Here is a 13,012-nt window from a genome sequence, read left to right on the forward strand (position 1 = left end):
AATTCAAATACATAAATAATGAGCCCCTCCCCACTTCTGACGCAGATGTTTCTAACCTTGTTCTAGCCCTACCAAAGAAACCACACAAAAAAAAAAAAAATGAAAGAAAATATAAAATAATAATAATTCTAAAAAAAAAAAGCACAAATTACAAATAAATAAACTGAGAAGTGAAGTTTTCTGATGTAAGGAAACTCCTATTTCTTTGGGAAGGTTTGCATAAATGCTCAGTATCAGTCAACCATGATTACCAGAGGCGTGTTTTTGATAACTTTCTATTGTGTGTGTTTGTGTGTGCCTGTGTGTGGCAGTTATCATGAAGTCATTGTTTGATTTTGATAATTTTTTCTTTCTTTCTTTTTTTTTTCTTTTTTTTTTATTATTTTTTTTTTTACTATTTTCTCTAGTTGCTTTCTAATTTCATGTCATGAACTTTAATTGTTCATATCACACAACAAAAATAAACTGTTTTGATATGAAATTCTTATTTGCTTAGTTTTTTTTTTTTTTTCTGTATTTGTTTTATTCTTGGAAGTTTTTCTCATTTGTTTTTAATATTTCCTTCACCACCTACCTCTTTCTCAGCACAACCCTTCCTCCCACTCTTCCAGTGTTCATGTTTATGATCAAATGATGTATGTATGAATTTATAAAATTGTATAGGTTAAAGAAAAAGAAAGAAAATACAGAAATATATTTAGAAATATTATTGAATAAAACAGCAGATATAAATATACATGGATATGTCTGTTCGAAATATATAATAAAATAGTAACAAATAAATTCTATGCACATTACTAACACATATTAAATAAATTGCATACATATCATTGCATACCCATAGGGTATATGCACATATTGAAAATCATATGTATTCACATGTAAAGTATACATGCTTCATATTTGATAACTATAAATTTGCTGTTGAAGAAAGAAGCTTACATAAAACTGCATATTTAACCTTATCACATACATAATGTTAATGTAGAGATGAAATTGGCAAGTTGGCAGAATTGTCAGCACGCCAGGCCAAATGCTTAGTAGCATTTTGACCATCTTTACTTTCAGAGCTCAACTTTCGCTGAGGTCAGGTTTGTTTTTCATCCTTTTGGGGTTGATAAAATAAGTTCCAGTTGAGCACTGGGGTTGATGTAATAGATTTTAAAAAACAAAAAGAAATTGCTAGTCTTTTACCAAAATTTGAAAAACATTTGATGAGAATTTTAGCACTAATAAAAGTAACCATTTCAAAAAAAGTATATTTCGGTGTAGCCAGTTTAAACAACTAATGCTATCTTTATGAAAGCCGCTTTTGACTACTTTGAATAGTAATGGCTTCAGTCTTCCTACCTCCACCCACTTTCTCCATCTTCATGCAGAACCTTTTTAAAAATGTGCTTAGGGAATTGACTCAAGTGAGCCAATAGCATAAATTTTGATAATTCAGTTAAGTGGTGAAATATTTAATGATGAATGCAAAACATTCTTAATGATTTGAAATTTGCTGTCACTTTGCCTACTGTTAATGATCGAATTATACCCCTAAGCTTGAAAACGGAACTTTTTGTAAAATTAATTCTAGATTTATTATAATTAACTCCCTTTTGTTTTTTGTTTTGGGGGGGGGGGTGAGGCTCACTAATAATTACCATTAGGTTTTTGTTTTCTTTCTTCAAATTAGATGCAAATCTTTTAGTGCTCATACATTGAGTCATCCAACAACAGATCAGCAACATTCAATAACCCCATATTTTTCCAATCATCCTTGTTATTGATAATAAAGTTTGTGATATATTGTGAACTTTTCTGATATTGAAAGCTGGTTATTACTTATGATGAATTGTACATTACCAACTGATCTCTTCTTGCAATTCATTTAAATATGTCTGTATTTAATTTAATTTTTTCCTTTTCTTTTTTTTTCTTTCATCCAATTATTTCCATCAAGGCTTGAAAAAAAAAGTAATGTTACCATAAACATCATCATTATCATAACTGAATTAACATCCACTTTTCCATGTTGCAGTGGTCAGATGGAATTCATTGGGGTAAATTTTCTACAGCCAATTACGCTCCTTGTAGCCAGCCCTCGCCTATTTTCAAGTAGTCATATTTCCTCATGACTAGACATGTTTTTACGTAAGATTGGAAACAAATGACACCACTTGTATGACAGTGACGTTTGTTTATAACTGTTGCATGATATCAAGACAAGCAAACACACAAACACTATACTCAGTTTCTGCCTACCAAATCCACTAGCAAGGTTAAGGCTGTAGTGAAAGACACTTGCTCAAGGTGCCACAGAGTGAGACTAAACCTGAAACCATATGCTTGGGAAGCTAATTTCTTAATCACATAGCCAAACCAGTGCCAGTTATGTATAAATAAATGTACAGCGGTCTATTTATTTTCTTCCATTAAAAAAAAAAAATGATTAGAAGAAATATGACAAAAATGGCAAAATAATTATTAAATAAAAACTTCTTTTTATCTATGCTCAGTTTTATTCACCAAACAAGATTTCCTTGGAAGTTTTAGTACAAACTGAGTTCTTCAATTGGAAATAATATTTATTTATTTCGCAGAGTATTTGTACATACATACATATATATATATATATAATAATAAATTATAGGGTAGCAAAAAAATTTTAGAAATTTTATTTGCCACCAGTGGTCTAGCGAGAGTAAAAAAAGTCAATAGACTATGTATTATTCATTTAAAATGCAGAGATGCCTATAATAGGACATCTACTCGCTAGAAATAGCAGCAAAAGACTATATACCACAAAAATTAGGGATAACTTCGAAAGGAAATGAAAAATAAAAACTTTTACCAATCTATATTCTGTACCATGGTTTCAAGTCAATTTTAGTAAGATAAAGATTATATATCTTACAAGGTCGGACTATCGTCAGCAGAAATGACCAGACAACATATGAAGCACGAGTCAAATAAGCAACATGGTTCGTGTTCCTATGTCTAATTTTTCATAATATACTGCGTATTTGCGGTTTACCTAATCGGCAGTAAATACAAAAATGCCGAAATTCCTTCAGAAAATCATCCAAAAAGAGTTTTATCATTATTAATAAATTATAGGGTAGCAAAAAAGTTTTAGAAATTTTATTTGCCACCAGTGGTCTAGCGAGAGTAAAAAATACGCTATTCTAGTGGTATATTTTGAAAAATTAGACATAGGAACACGAACCATGCTGCTTATTTGACTCGTGCTTCATATGTTGTCTGGTCATTTCTGCTGACGATAGTCCGACCTTGTATGATATATAATCTTTATCTTACTAAAATTGACTTGAAACCATGGTACAGAATATAGATTGGTAAAAGTTTTTATTTTTCATTTCCTTTCGAAGTTATCCCTAATTTTTGTGGTATATAGTCTTTTGCTGCTATTTCTAGCGAGTAGATGTCCTATTATAGGCATCTCTGCATTTTAAATGAATAATACATAGTCTATTGACTGTTTTTTTTACTCTCGCTAGACCACTGGTGGCAAATAAAATTTCTAAAATTTTTTTGCTACCCTATAATTTATTAATAATGATAAAACTCTTTTTGGATGATTTTCTGAAGGAATTTCGGCATTTTTGTATTAACTGCCGATTAGGTAAACCGCAAATACGCGGTATATTATGAAAAATTAGACATAGGAACACGAACCATGTTGCTTATTTGACTCGTGCTTCATATGTTGTCTGGTCATTTCTGCTGACGATAGTCCGACCTTGTAAGATATAATCTTTATCTTACTAAAATTGACTTGAAACCATGGTACAGAATATAGATTGGTAAAAGTTTTTATTTTTCATTTCCTTTCGAAGTTATCCCTAATTTTTGTGGTATATAGTCTTTTGCTGCTATTTCTAGCGAGTAGATGTCCTATTATAGGCATCTCTGCATTTTAAATGTATATATATGTAGAACCAAGTAGAAAATTTTAATACTTTACTTTGTCCTGATACATAAAAATAGAAATATTTTGAAATGTTTGTTGATTTTATATTAAAGCATTTTTCAGAATATCCTTTTGGAATTTTTTCAATTTTTTTTTTTCATTTTTGTTTTTATTACTCATCTTATGAAAAAAATTTCCTACATTTTTTTTCCCTGTGCAAAACTATATATATTCACTATTCTTCCACTAGTTTTCACTCCTGTCTGAAGATGGGAAATGTGAAACTTGGAATAGTACTTAGGTGAAGTTTTCGTCTTCCAATAAATACGGAAGTCGTGGGCAAATGTCTTCTGCTATAGCCCAGGGCTGACCAATGTCTTGTGAATAAATTTTGTCAATAGAAACTGCCCATTGTGCGTGCGTCACCCACCAACACACACTTGGTAATTGTTGGTTTATTTACATTCCAGTAACTTAGTGTTTTGCAAAAGAGACTGATAGAATAAGTACCAAACTTAAAAGTAGGTACTGAGATCAATTTGTTCAACTAAACTCTAGAAGGCAGAGCCCCAGCATGGCCGTTATCCAATGACTGAAACAGATAAAAGATTAAAACAACTCGTGCAAAAGGTACCAACTCCTCACCATCTAATGTTTTTTTCTTGATAAAATGGTTTTAACGCTAAAACATTAAAATACAAGGTAAAATGAGACATTAGCTGAAGCAGCCTAACACTGTCAAGTGTTAAATGGATGACAAATTACCAATGAAGTAGTTAAGAACACACTTGAAACAAGTATGTTCATTTAAAATTTGAGAGTCAATGAAACACAAACTTAGAGTGATATAATCACTTTTGTAGTAACCTAGCAAACAATTAAAGCATTGTTCAAGTCACATCAGTAGATTTTTGATCTCGAATTAGTGTTTACATATAACCCTTAATATCTCACATCACCACTATGATCATTTTATGTTCACTTTCCATACTAGCATGAGTGAGCCATATGTTATTGCCAACCACTTTTCCCATACACTGATGCTCATATGAGTCATTCTGTTTTTTCTGGTTTGATGCCCTTCCTAGTGCCAACTACTTTACTGCATTTTTTCATGACATCAACTTGAAAAAGATTAAATAATTCTCAGCAAGAGAGGACCATAGAGACTTTACAGCCCTACACTTTCTCTACTCTTCTGCCAAACATTTTTCTGCATGTACAAGACATATTTTTCATGGCACTAGCACCTGAGTGTACCTCTAGAAGTGGCATGACTTGGCAACCTTCTGATATGGCACCAGCACAAGAGAAAAGGATGTGGACCAAGGAGGAGGGAATACGAGAGCTATAGTGTATTGGGTAGAGGAACAAGAGTGGTCCAGTGCATCCTCAAGGGTGTCAGGATAATCAGGATGATGCAGTCAGCACAAGTAGTGGGAAGAGAAAAGATAGGCTGCTCTATACATATGTAAATGGATATATGAGACACACAGATGCATATACATATATGTATTTAATTTTATATATACGTATAATGGAAAGGTGTATATATTTACATACATAAATATGTACACATAATTATCTGCATTTATTTGAGTCTATAGCATAAACTGTAGCTATAAAGATTTTGTCTTTTAATCATTTCCAACATAGCAAGTTCCATATTTGCTTTATGTTCTTATGATGCTGAAGCATAGAAAGGGATTAATCTACAGCCTCCAGCTAACCTCACTCTTTTACTTTATAATGAATGCATGCTAAAACTTAATTAACTTTTCCTCTTTTCGAGCCTAAATCATATTGAAATTAAAGGTGAAACTTTTTTGATTTTCTTTTTAAATAATGAATGTATACTATGAAATTAGATTAAAATTAGGTTGTGTTTCATACATATTCAACAATCATCTCCTTACCATTTAATGGTAATTCCTCATAGATTTGTAATCAGCTAACAGTTAGTAGTAGATATGTGACCTTGTTTTGTTAAAATTTTAATTGTCCTCCTAGATATTCTCATCAATAGTGCTATCATCATCATCATTTGTGTACTGTTTATATTCTCTATTTTCTATACCAGTAATTGGTGGTGGTGGTTGTTGTTTAACCCAGTAGTGGGTGATTTGAGAGAGTTCACTGTTATTTTCAGTTAGTCAAACAATCTTATAGAGGCTCACCAATTAGCTCGTCCAGAGATTAATCATGTATAGATTGACACTGCATGCATTACCTCCTTTCCCAACCAACCCCATTGACTGTTACAGGATTTCAGGATAGTTGGTCAACTGATCACCTTCTGACCCAGCCAGCATCTACCAGCATGGAATAATTGATGTTAAAACAATGTGTTTGAACTTCCTTTTTTTGCATTTTCGTTCAATATTACTCAATTTCTGTTCTTCTTTAACTGACATTCTAACTTTTTATATTTTTGTTTCTTTCTGTACAGTGTGGCTGGTATTGGGGCCCCTTGACATATGAAGCAGCTAAGGCCCTGTTGGACACCAAACCAGACGGTTCTTTCCTCTTGCGTGATAGTTCTGATGACTGTTATATTCTAAGTTTATCTTTCAAATCCAATGGGAAAGTATACCACACAAGGATGGAGCATCACAAAGGTAAGAGAATCATTTCTGAAGCCATTTGTTATTTCACCTCTTTGGTAACTGTTGTATGGTTATGAACTTTGTAGGTATGGCTGTTTTCTTCAAGTAACTGCTTGATCTTTAGGCAATTCTTATCAAACTGATGTTTATGCATCCTGATAGAGAGTCCAAGGCACTCCATGACTGTATATGAGGGCATACAAGAATGGAAAGCAGAGAATGTATGCCCTCATTTGGTGTAATTACCAAATGCATAGATAAAATGATGTATTGGGTAAAAAATAGAAAAAGCATATGAAAGAGACACAGGGACCAACTGAAAAAAAGATTCTTGGAAAACAAACCAAAGAAGTTGGAAGAACCAATGGAATGGTTGTACGATATGTTCCAAGTACCAATGCCACTGCAGGTGATTGAAGCTAGGCATACAAGTGAGAGCAAATGAAAACATAGTGTGTCCCTGAAAATGGATGCCAAGCTCAAAAAATATTAGATTGTACAAAAAGAAAAAGAGAGAGGTGGGGTGAATAAAAAAAAAATTATTGCTAAATAAAATGACATTTCCTAATAAAGACTTGAAAGGGGAGTCTCTACTGGTTTTACTAAGTATACTGTATACCGAAGTGGGTATTATAACAATACAACATTTTAAGGTTTATAACACAGAATAATTCTTCAAAAGTCCTTTTTGCATTAATATAACTGTTAGCAACGTAGGTCAGTTGAGCTCAGTTGAATTTCTTAATGTAGTATGTTGCAACTTCCCCCATCCATCTTTCACATCTCCCATCTCTTCTCAAAAGCCTTCATCCACTGCATTCATTATAATTCCTATACCTGACCCTATTGACTACCATGGCTCAGGAATTCCAGAATAGATTGACTTTTGATCTGCTGTTAATATTTACTTGCTGCCCAGATGACTCTGAGTAGTTGAAGTGCGCATGCTCAGCTAACTGAACAGGATTATGTTACATTGTGTCATTTTTAGGGTAGTGCTCCCTGAATATGCTCCTTTCCTTTAAAAAAATTTTTCTAAAACATATAAAACAAGCTATATATAACAAAAGATATCCTCAACAAAATAGCAAAGATAGTATTAAAATATATATGAAAAGTAATTTGTTGTAAAATAGAAAACTGAAAATTTTATATATCAGTTGAATACTAAAGAGACTTGTGAATCACACTTGATCTTAGGGTTTCAATATATAAACACTATTACAATATAAAGTATTTTTGTTGTATTTGTAAACACACACACACACACACACACACACACACACACACATATGCAACTAAATATTTTTCAGCTTAAGATTAAATCTCCACAAACCTATTTAAGATACTTGCAGGGCTTCAAAGCTCTAATCCAGTACATCAGAGAAGTCATATCAACACATATATATATGCAGTAGTATTATTCCTTTCATGGGACTGTCACATTAAGTTGACAGCATACAACTACTTTATCGCATCACTACTGCATTGATCTCTCTGAGAGATTTTGAAATTTATTATTTCTATTTTTGAAATCAGTGAATGTGTTTCACTAGAATTAATATATCTTTACGAGAGCTTGACAGGCATCTCCAACTAGCAGGCCATTGCTACTCCAGACTGATGACGAGCAAAGACTTAGAAACATGTCTCTGGATGCAGGCTTAGCTAAGTGGAGGTGCTTCTCTCCTCCTTGTAAACATAAGGACACAGCAAATGTGTCAAAGCCGACAGGAAGCGGTGCTGCTTCCTGGGGCTAAATAGCAGTAGTATTATTCCTTTCATGGGACTGTCACATAAAGTTGACAGCATACAACTACTATATATATGCATATATATATGTGTGTGTGTGTGTATGTGTATGTGTGTATGTATATATATGTGTGTGTGTGTATGTATATATATATATGTGTGTGTATGTATATATATGTGTATATATGTGTGTATATATGTATGTATATATATGTATGCATATATATGTGTATATATGTGTGTATATATGTATGCATATATATGTATGCATATATATGTATGTATTATTTCTTTACTACCCACAAGGGGTTACACACAGAGGGGACAAACAAGGACAGACAAACGGATTAAGTCGATTATACCGACCCCAGTGCATAACTGGTACTTATTTAATCGACCCCAAAAGGATGAAAGGCAAAGTCGACCTCGGCGGAATTTGAACTCAGAACGTAGCGGCAGATGAAATACCGCTAAGCATTTCACTCGGCGTGCTAACGTTTCTGCCAGCTCGCCGCCTTATATATATATGTTTATATTATAAAGAGTTTTGTTTGTGGCAGCAAACAGCATTTATTATTATATAGTCACACAGTTTGCTGTTGTTGCTATATACATTGCATGTAAAAAATACCATACTAAATCACAAGATAACATTGGTTAATTAAGTTACACAAACTGGTTGCAGATCTATAGAAACTCTTCAAGAAAACCCATTTGAATCTCTAGTTTATTACATCTTTCTCTCTGCCATTAGCTTTAATTTGATTAACACCACTCACCTGCAATGTTTTCTTTTAAGCTCTTCATATTTTTCATTTTATGGCATCAATTGACTCTATTTATCTCTTACACTAGTGTAATTATCTATTTTCTCTTTATTCATAATCTTGTAAATACAATGTGCGTGTGTGTGTGTGTGTGTGTGTGTGTGTTTACATGTGAACATGTGTGTATTGGACTGATCTACTTATAGCTGCATTCTTCTGGAACCCCTTTTCCGACCTATATTCTTCCTTCAACAAATGATTCTCCAAGAGCTCAAACTGATTGTTAACTCTATTAACTGCATTCAGCTGTCCCCCATCCGCCAACATTGAGAAGCTTAATAAGGCTATGGGCAGCACTATCCTTCCCCTTTCAATTAAATCATTAACATAAAATAATTTAGAACAGTTATAAATGTGGGCAACACATAGCAATATGTTTCTATAGGAAGAGGAAATGGCAGCAAACTGGCTGAGTTGCTTGAGCATTGGATGTAAATGTGGTACTTATTTCTAGCTCCTTGCATTCAGAGCTCCAGTCTTAAGATCAACTTCCCTTTTCATTTTACCAGGGTCGATAAATAAAGGAATTAGTAGAATTGCCAGGGTGCTTTGCAGTTTTTGTTCCATCTCTTTGCAATATGTGTTCAAATCTCACCCTAACCCTGCCCTTCTTGGGTGACAGATTCAATTCTTAGCTTGGTTTAATGTCACAATCTGGTTTTTGGATACCTCCAGCAGAATCCTCTGGTGCAACTATTCAGGCCAGTTTGGCAGTTCCTTCTTTCTCTCTCTACCAGTCTCAGATGCCTTGAAAATAATCACAGGTACACCTTTTCCTTTTGACCAGACAATGAAAAAGAAAAAAGAAAAGAAAAAACAGCTGTTGCAGGAAGAAGTCAAATGCATTTTAAATTGGTCTGGTTTTGTTAAAAAAAAAAATTAGTGTTTTTTCCTCTTTCTTTTTTTTTTCATCCAAATAGACAAGCAGAAATAATCACCATACACCTTACACTTTTACTAGTTTCAGTCATTGTTCTATGGCCATACTAGAGCATAGGCTGATTGCATCAACTCCAATAATTATTAGCCCCCAAGATGACCTTGATTGAGCAGATCTATAATCAAAAGCATTCCTGCTACAATTTTCACTGTCTCATCTTTTTCCCCTTTTTTTTAAAAACATAAGTGTGCCCTGGAATGAACTACACTGTCCAATGTCTCCTTTTTTTTATGACAGTAGAATGTATGTAAAAGAAGAATTTGGTTGCTATTTTTAGCAAGTCAAGTTGTTAGCTCTAAACTGGTGATGGTAGTGATAGTTATAGTTTAGCATTCAATCAATTATTTTTCACATTCTAACTTTCTTAGCACATTATTTATTGTGGTTGGTGTAACTGTTGCTGTTGCTGTGGTTCTTGTTTCGTAACCCCCCCCTCCACATCATCATCATCATTATTATGTTATAGATAGCTTGAATAACATTATGCTTTCAAAACTGTAGCTACTTGGCAGATAATACCAACCAAAAAAAAAAAATTGAAAATAATAAAATAAAGAAAAATCTTTTTAATAATTAGCTAACGTAGCTATTCTATTTGCTAATCCTGTTGTAAATGAGTTATTATAAATGAAATGAAGCAGATAGATATAATAAAGTGAAGAAGAAGAAGAAGAAATAACAACAACAGCACCACCGCTTGTTTACTTTGAAAGCTGCTTTATTTGGATGATTTTGTTGTAGTTGAAATTCTAGATGCTGCTAGCTATTTTCAAGCTTTAATGTTTGTTTGTTAATGCATATCTCTAGGTCCACTTTTGATTTTCTAATATCTTCTATATTATTAAACGGAGGTGGTGGAGTGCTTTGTTTTACACCTGATATTCTTGTTGATAATGTTGGTCTCTGTTTATCTATCTATCATGTTTATTGGTTGGTTTACCTAGCAACATTATTTCCCTGTAGTGACTTCAGTGACAATGTATTTATAATTATATTAACTTGCCAAGTATAGCTTTTTCTTTTTTTCTTTTTTCACCATGTATATAGATAAAAGTAATGACTACACACCTTGTACTTTTACTGGTTTCACTCATTGGTTAGTTGCCACGCTGGAGCATAGTTATTTTCATTAACCCCAATACTTATTTTTCTTGATCTTGGAAAAATTCAGAAAGGCAAAATAGATCTCAATGGGAGAACATAACAAAAACCCTTTAAAGTTTCCATTTCCCCTATTTCATTTGCATGGCTTGGGTCTACCAAAAGCTGAAGGTACTTTCTCCAGAAACTACTTAATTATAGGGTATACTTCTTAACTGTGCAGTCATGTTACACTTTTGTCCCTTTGTTTCAGCAAGTATATACTGCCATTTGATCCAAATAGTTGTAGGATAGAATTGCCTGTTCCTTCATCACATTTTTCTTTGTATTTTTCATACTTTTCTGTGATACATGATTTTCCTTCTTAAATCAAATCTCAAAACAAGGAAAGCAAAAACCTGTGAAGTAGGTAAAATATTAGAAAATGCTCTATATATATGTGTGTGTATATACCTTACTTCCTGGAAGTATATCCAATTGACCGCACTTGTAATTCAAAGGACCAGCCTTGGTGCACATTGTCTTATTGATTCTGCATGTCTATGATATATTCAACCACATGCTAATTTAATGATTTAGTTTATCAAACAACTGACATATTCTTTGTCAAAACCATTGGATATTCAATAACTTATATATAAGTTGATGTATGTGTATAGATGCAAACACATACACATACACACATATAGAGTGAGAGGTAACCATGTATCTTTTCTAGAGCAAAACACCTGTCCCTGTCCATCTATCATACTTTAACCTGTTCACACCTGGCATAAAGCCCCTCTCTGGAGGGAGCTTCTTTTTCTTTGTCTTTGGCAACCTTCACTTTGTGCCAGTGTCATGAAAAAAGGACACCTAGTACACTCTGTAAAATGGTTGGCATTAGAAAGATCGTCCAGCCATAGGAACCATGACTAAGCAGATATTGGAGCTGGATACAATCCTCCAGTCGGTTGGTTCTTGTCAAGCCATCCAGTTTGTGCCAGCATGGAAGATGGATGTTAAACAATGATGATGATAAACACATAAACGTATCAAGGCACACAAATACAGACATACAATATAACAGCTCCCTATACATGGCATTGCTGAAAGAATTACAGTGATATTTATTAAAATTTTCATTCAGATGTGAATGATATGAAGAATCTTTCAATCCCTTCAGTTTCAAAAGCTTGGCAGAATATATAAAATTCCAATGGTGGGTGGTGTTGTCAGGAAATATAGTTGGTTGTATGGCAATAGAGATGTTAACCTAACTGCTTTGTGCTTGTGAAGAATGGTTTCAAATTTTAATAAAATTTGTTCTGAAGAACAGGAGAAGAGGGAAGATTGGCATGATTGATAAAACAGGGTGCTAACTGTTTTCAAAGGATATAAATAAGAACATTTTGTTGTTGTAAGGTGTTTTGTGTGTGTGAGTGAGAGAGAAAGTGAGCAAGGAAGTAATTAAAAGCAGAATATAAAATAATTAATATGTGATAAGGAGGGTAAAAGTAGAGTAATAAATAGAACTATCATGATCAGAAACGAAAGAGGTTGGTTGGTTGGTTGGTTGGTTGGTAAGCTGGTTGGTTGAATGGAAGGATAGTTGGCTGGTTGGTAGGCTGGGTGGATGGATTGATGGTTGACTAGTTGAATAGTTGGTTGGTTGGTTGGTTGGATGATTTGTTGTTGAGCAAATCTATGAGGAAAGGGTTTCCAGCCACATCATCATCATGATCATCATTTAATATCTGTCTTCCAGGCTGGCATGAGTTGAATGATTTGGCAGGAACCAGCCAGGTAGAAGACTACACCAGGCTACTGTGACTGTTGTGGATTGGTTTTTATGGCTAGCTGCCCTTCCTAACACCAACCACCCCAT

At 33.6% G+C, this 13,012-nt stretch overlaps 1 protein-coding gene across 1 annotated transcript in view; it reads left to right on the forward strand.

The window, feature by feature from the left end:
* The window catches only part of LOC106877501 (uncharacterized), a 259,046-nt gene that overhangs the window by 206,346 nt on the left and 39,688 nt on the right, over positions 1-13,012 (forward strand). The window contains exon 3 of the mRNA XM_052967242.2: positions 6,369-6,537. Within this exon, the coding sequence (XP_052823202.1) occupies positions 6,369-6,537 (169 nt within the window). The remainder of the gene's footprint in view (positions 1-6,368; positions 6,538-13,012) is intronic.

Source organism: Octopus bimaculoides, chromosome 1 (assembly GCF_046866305.1).
Source record: "Octopus bimaculoides isolate indiv1 chromosome 1, ASM4686630v1, whole genome shotgun sequence".
Lineage (NCBI taxonomy): Eukaryota > Metazoa > Mollusca > Cephalopoda > Octopoda > Octopodidae > Octopus > Octopus bimaculoides.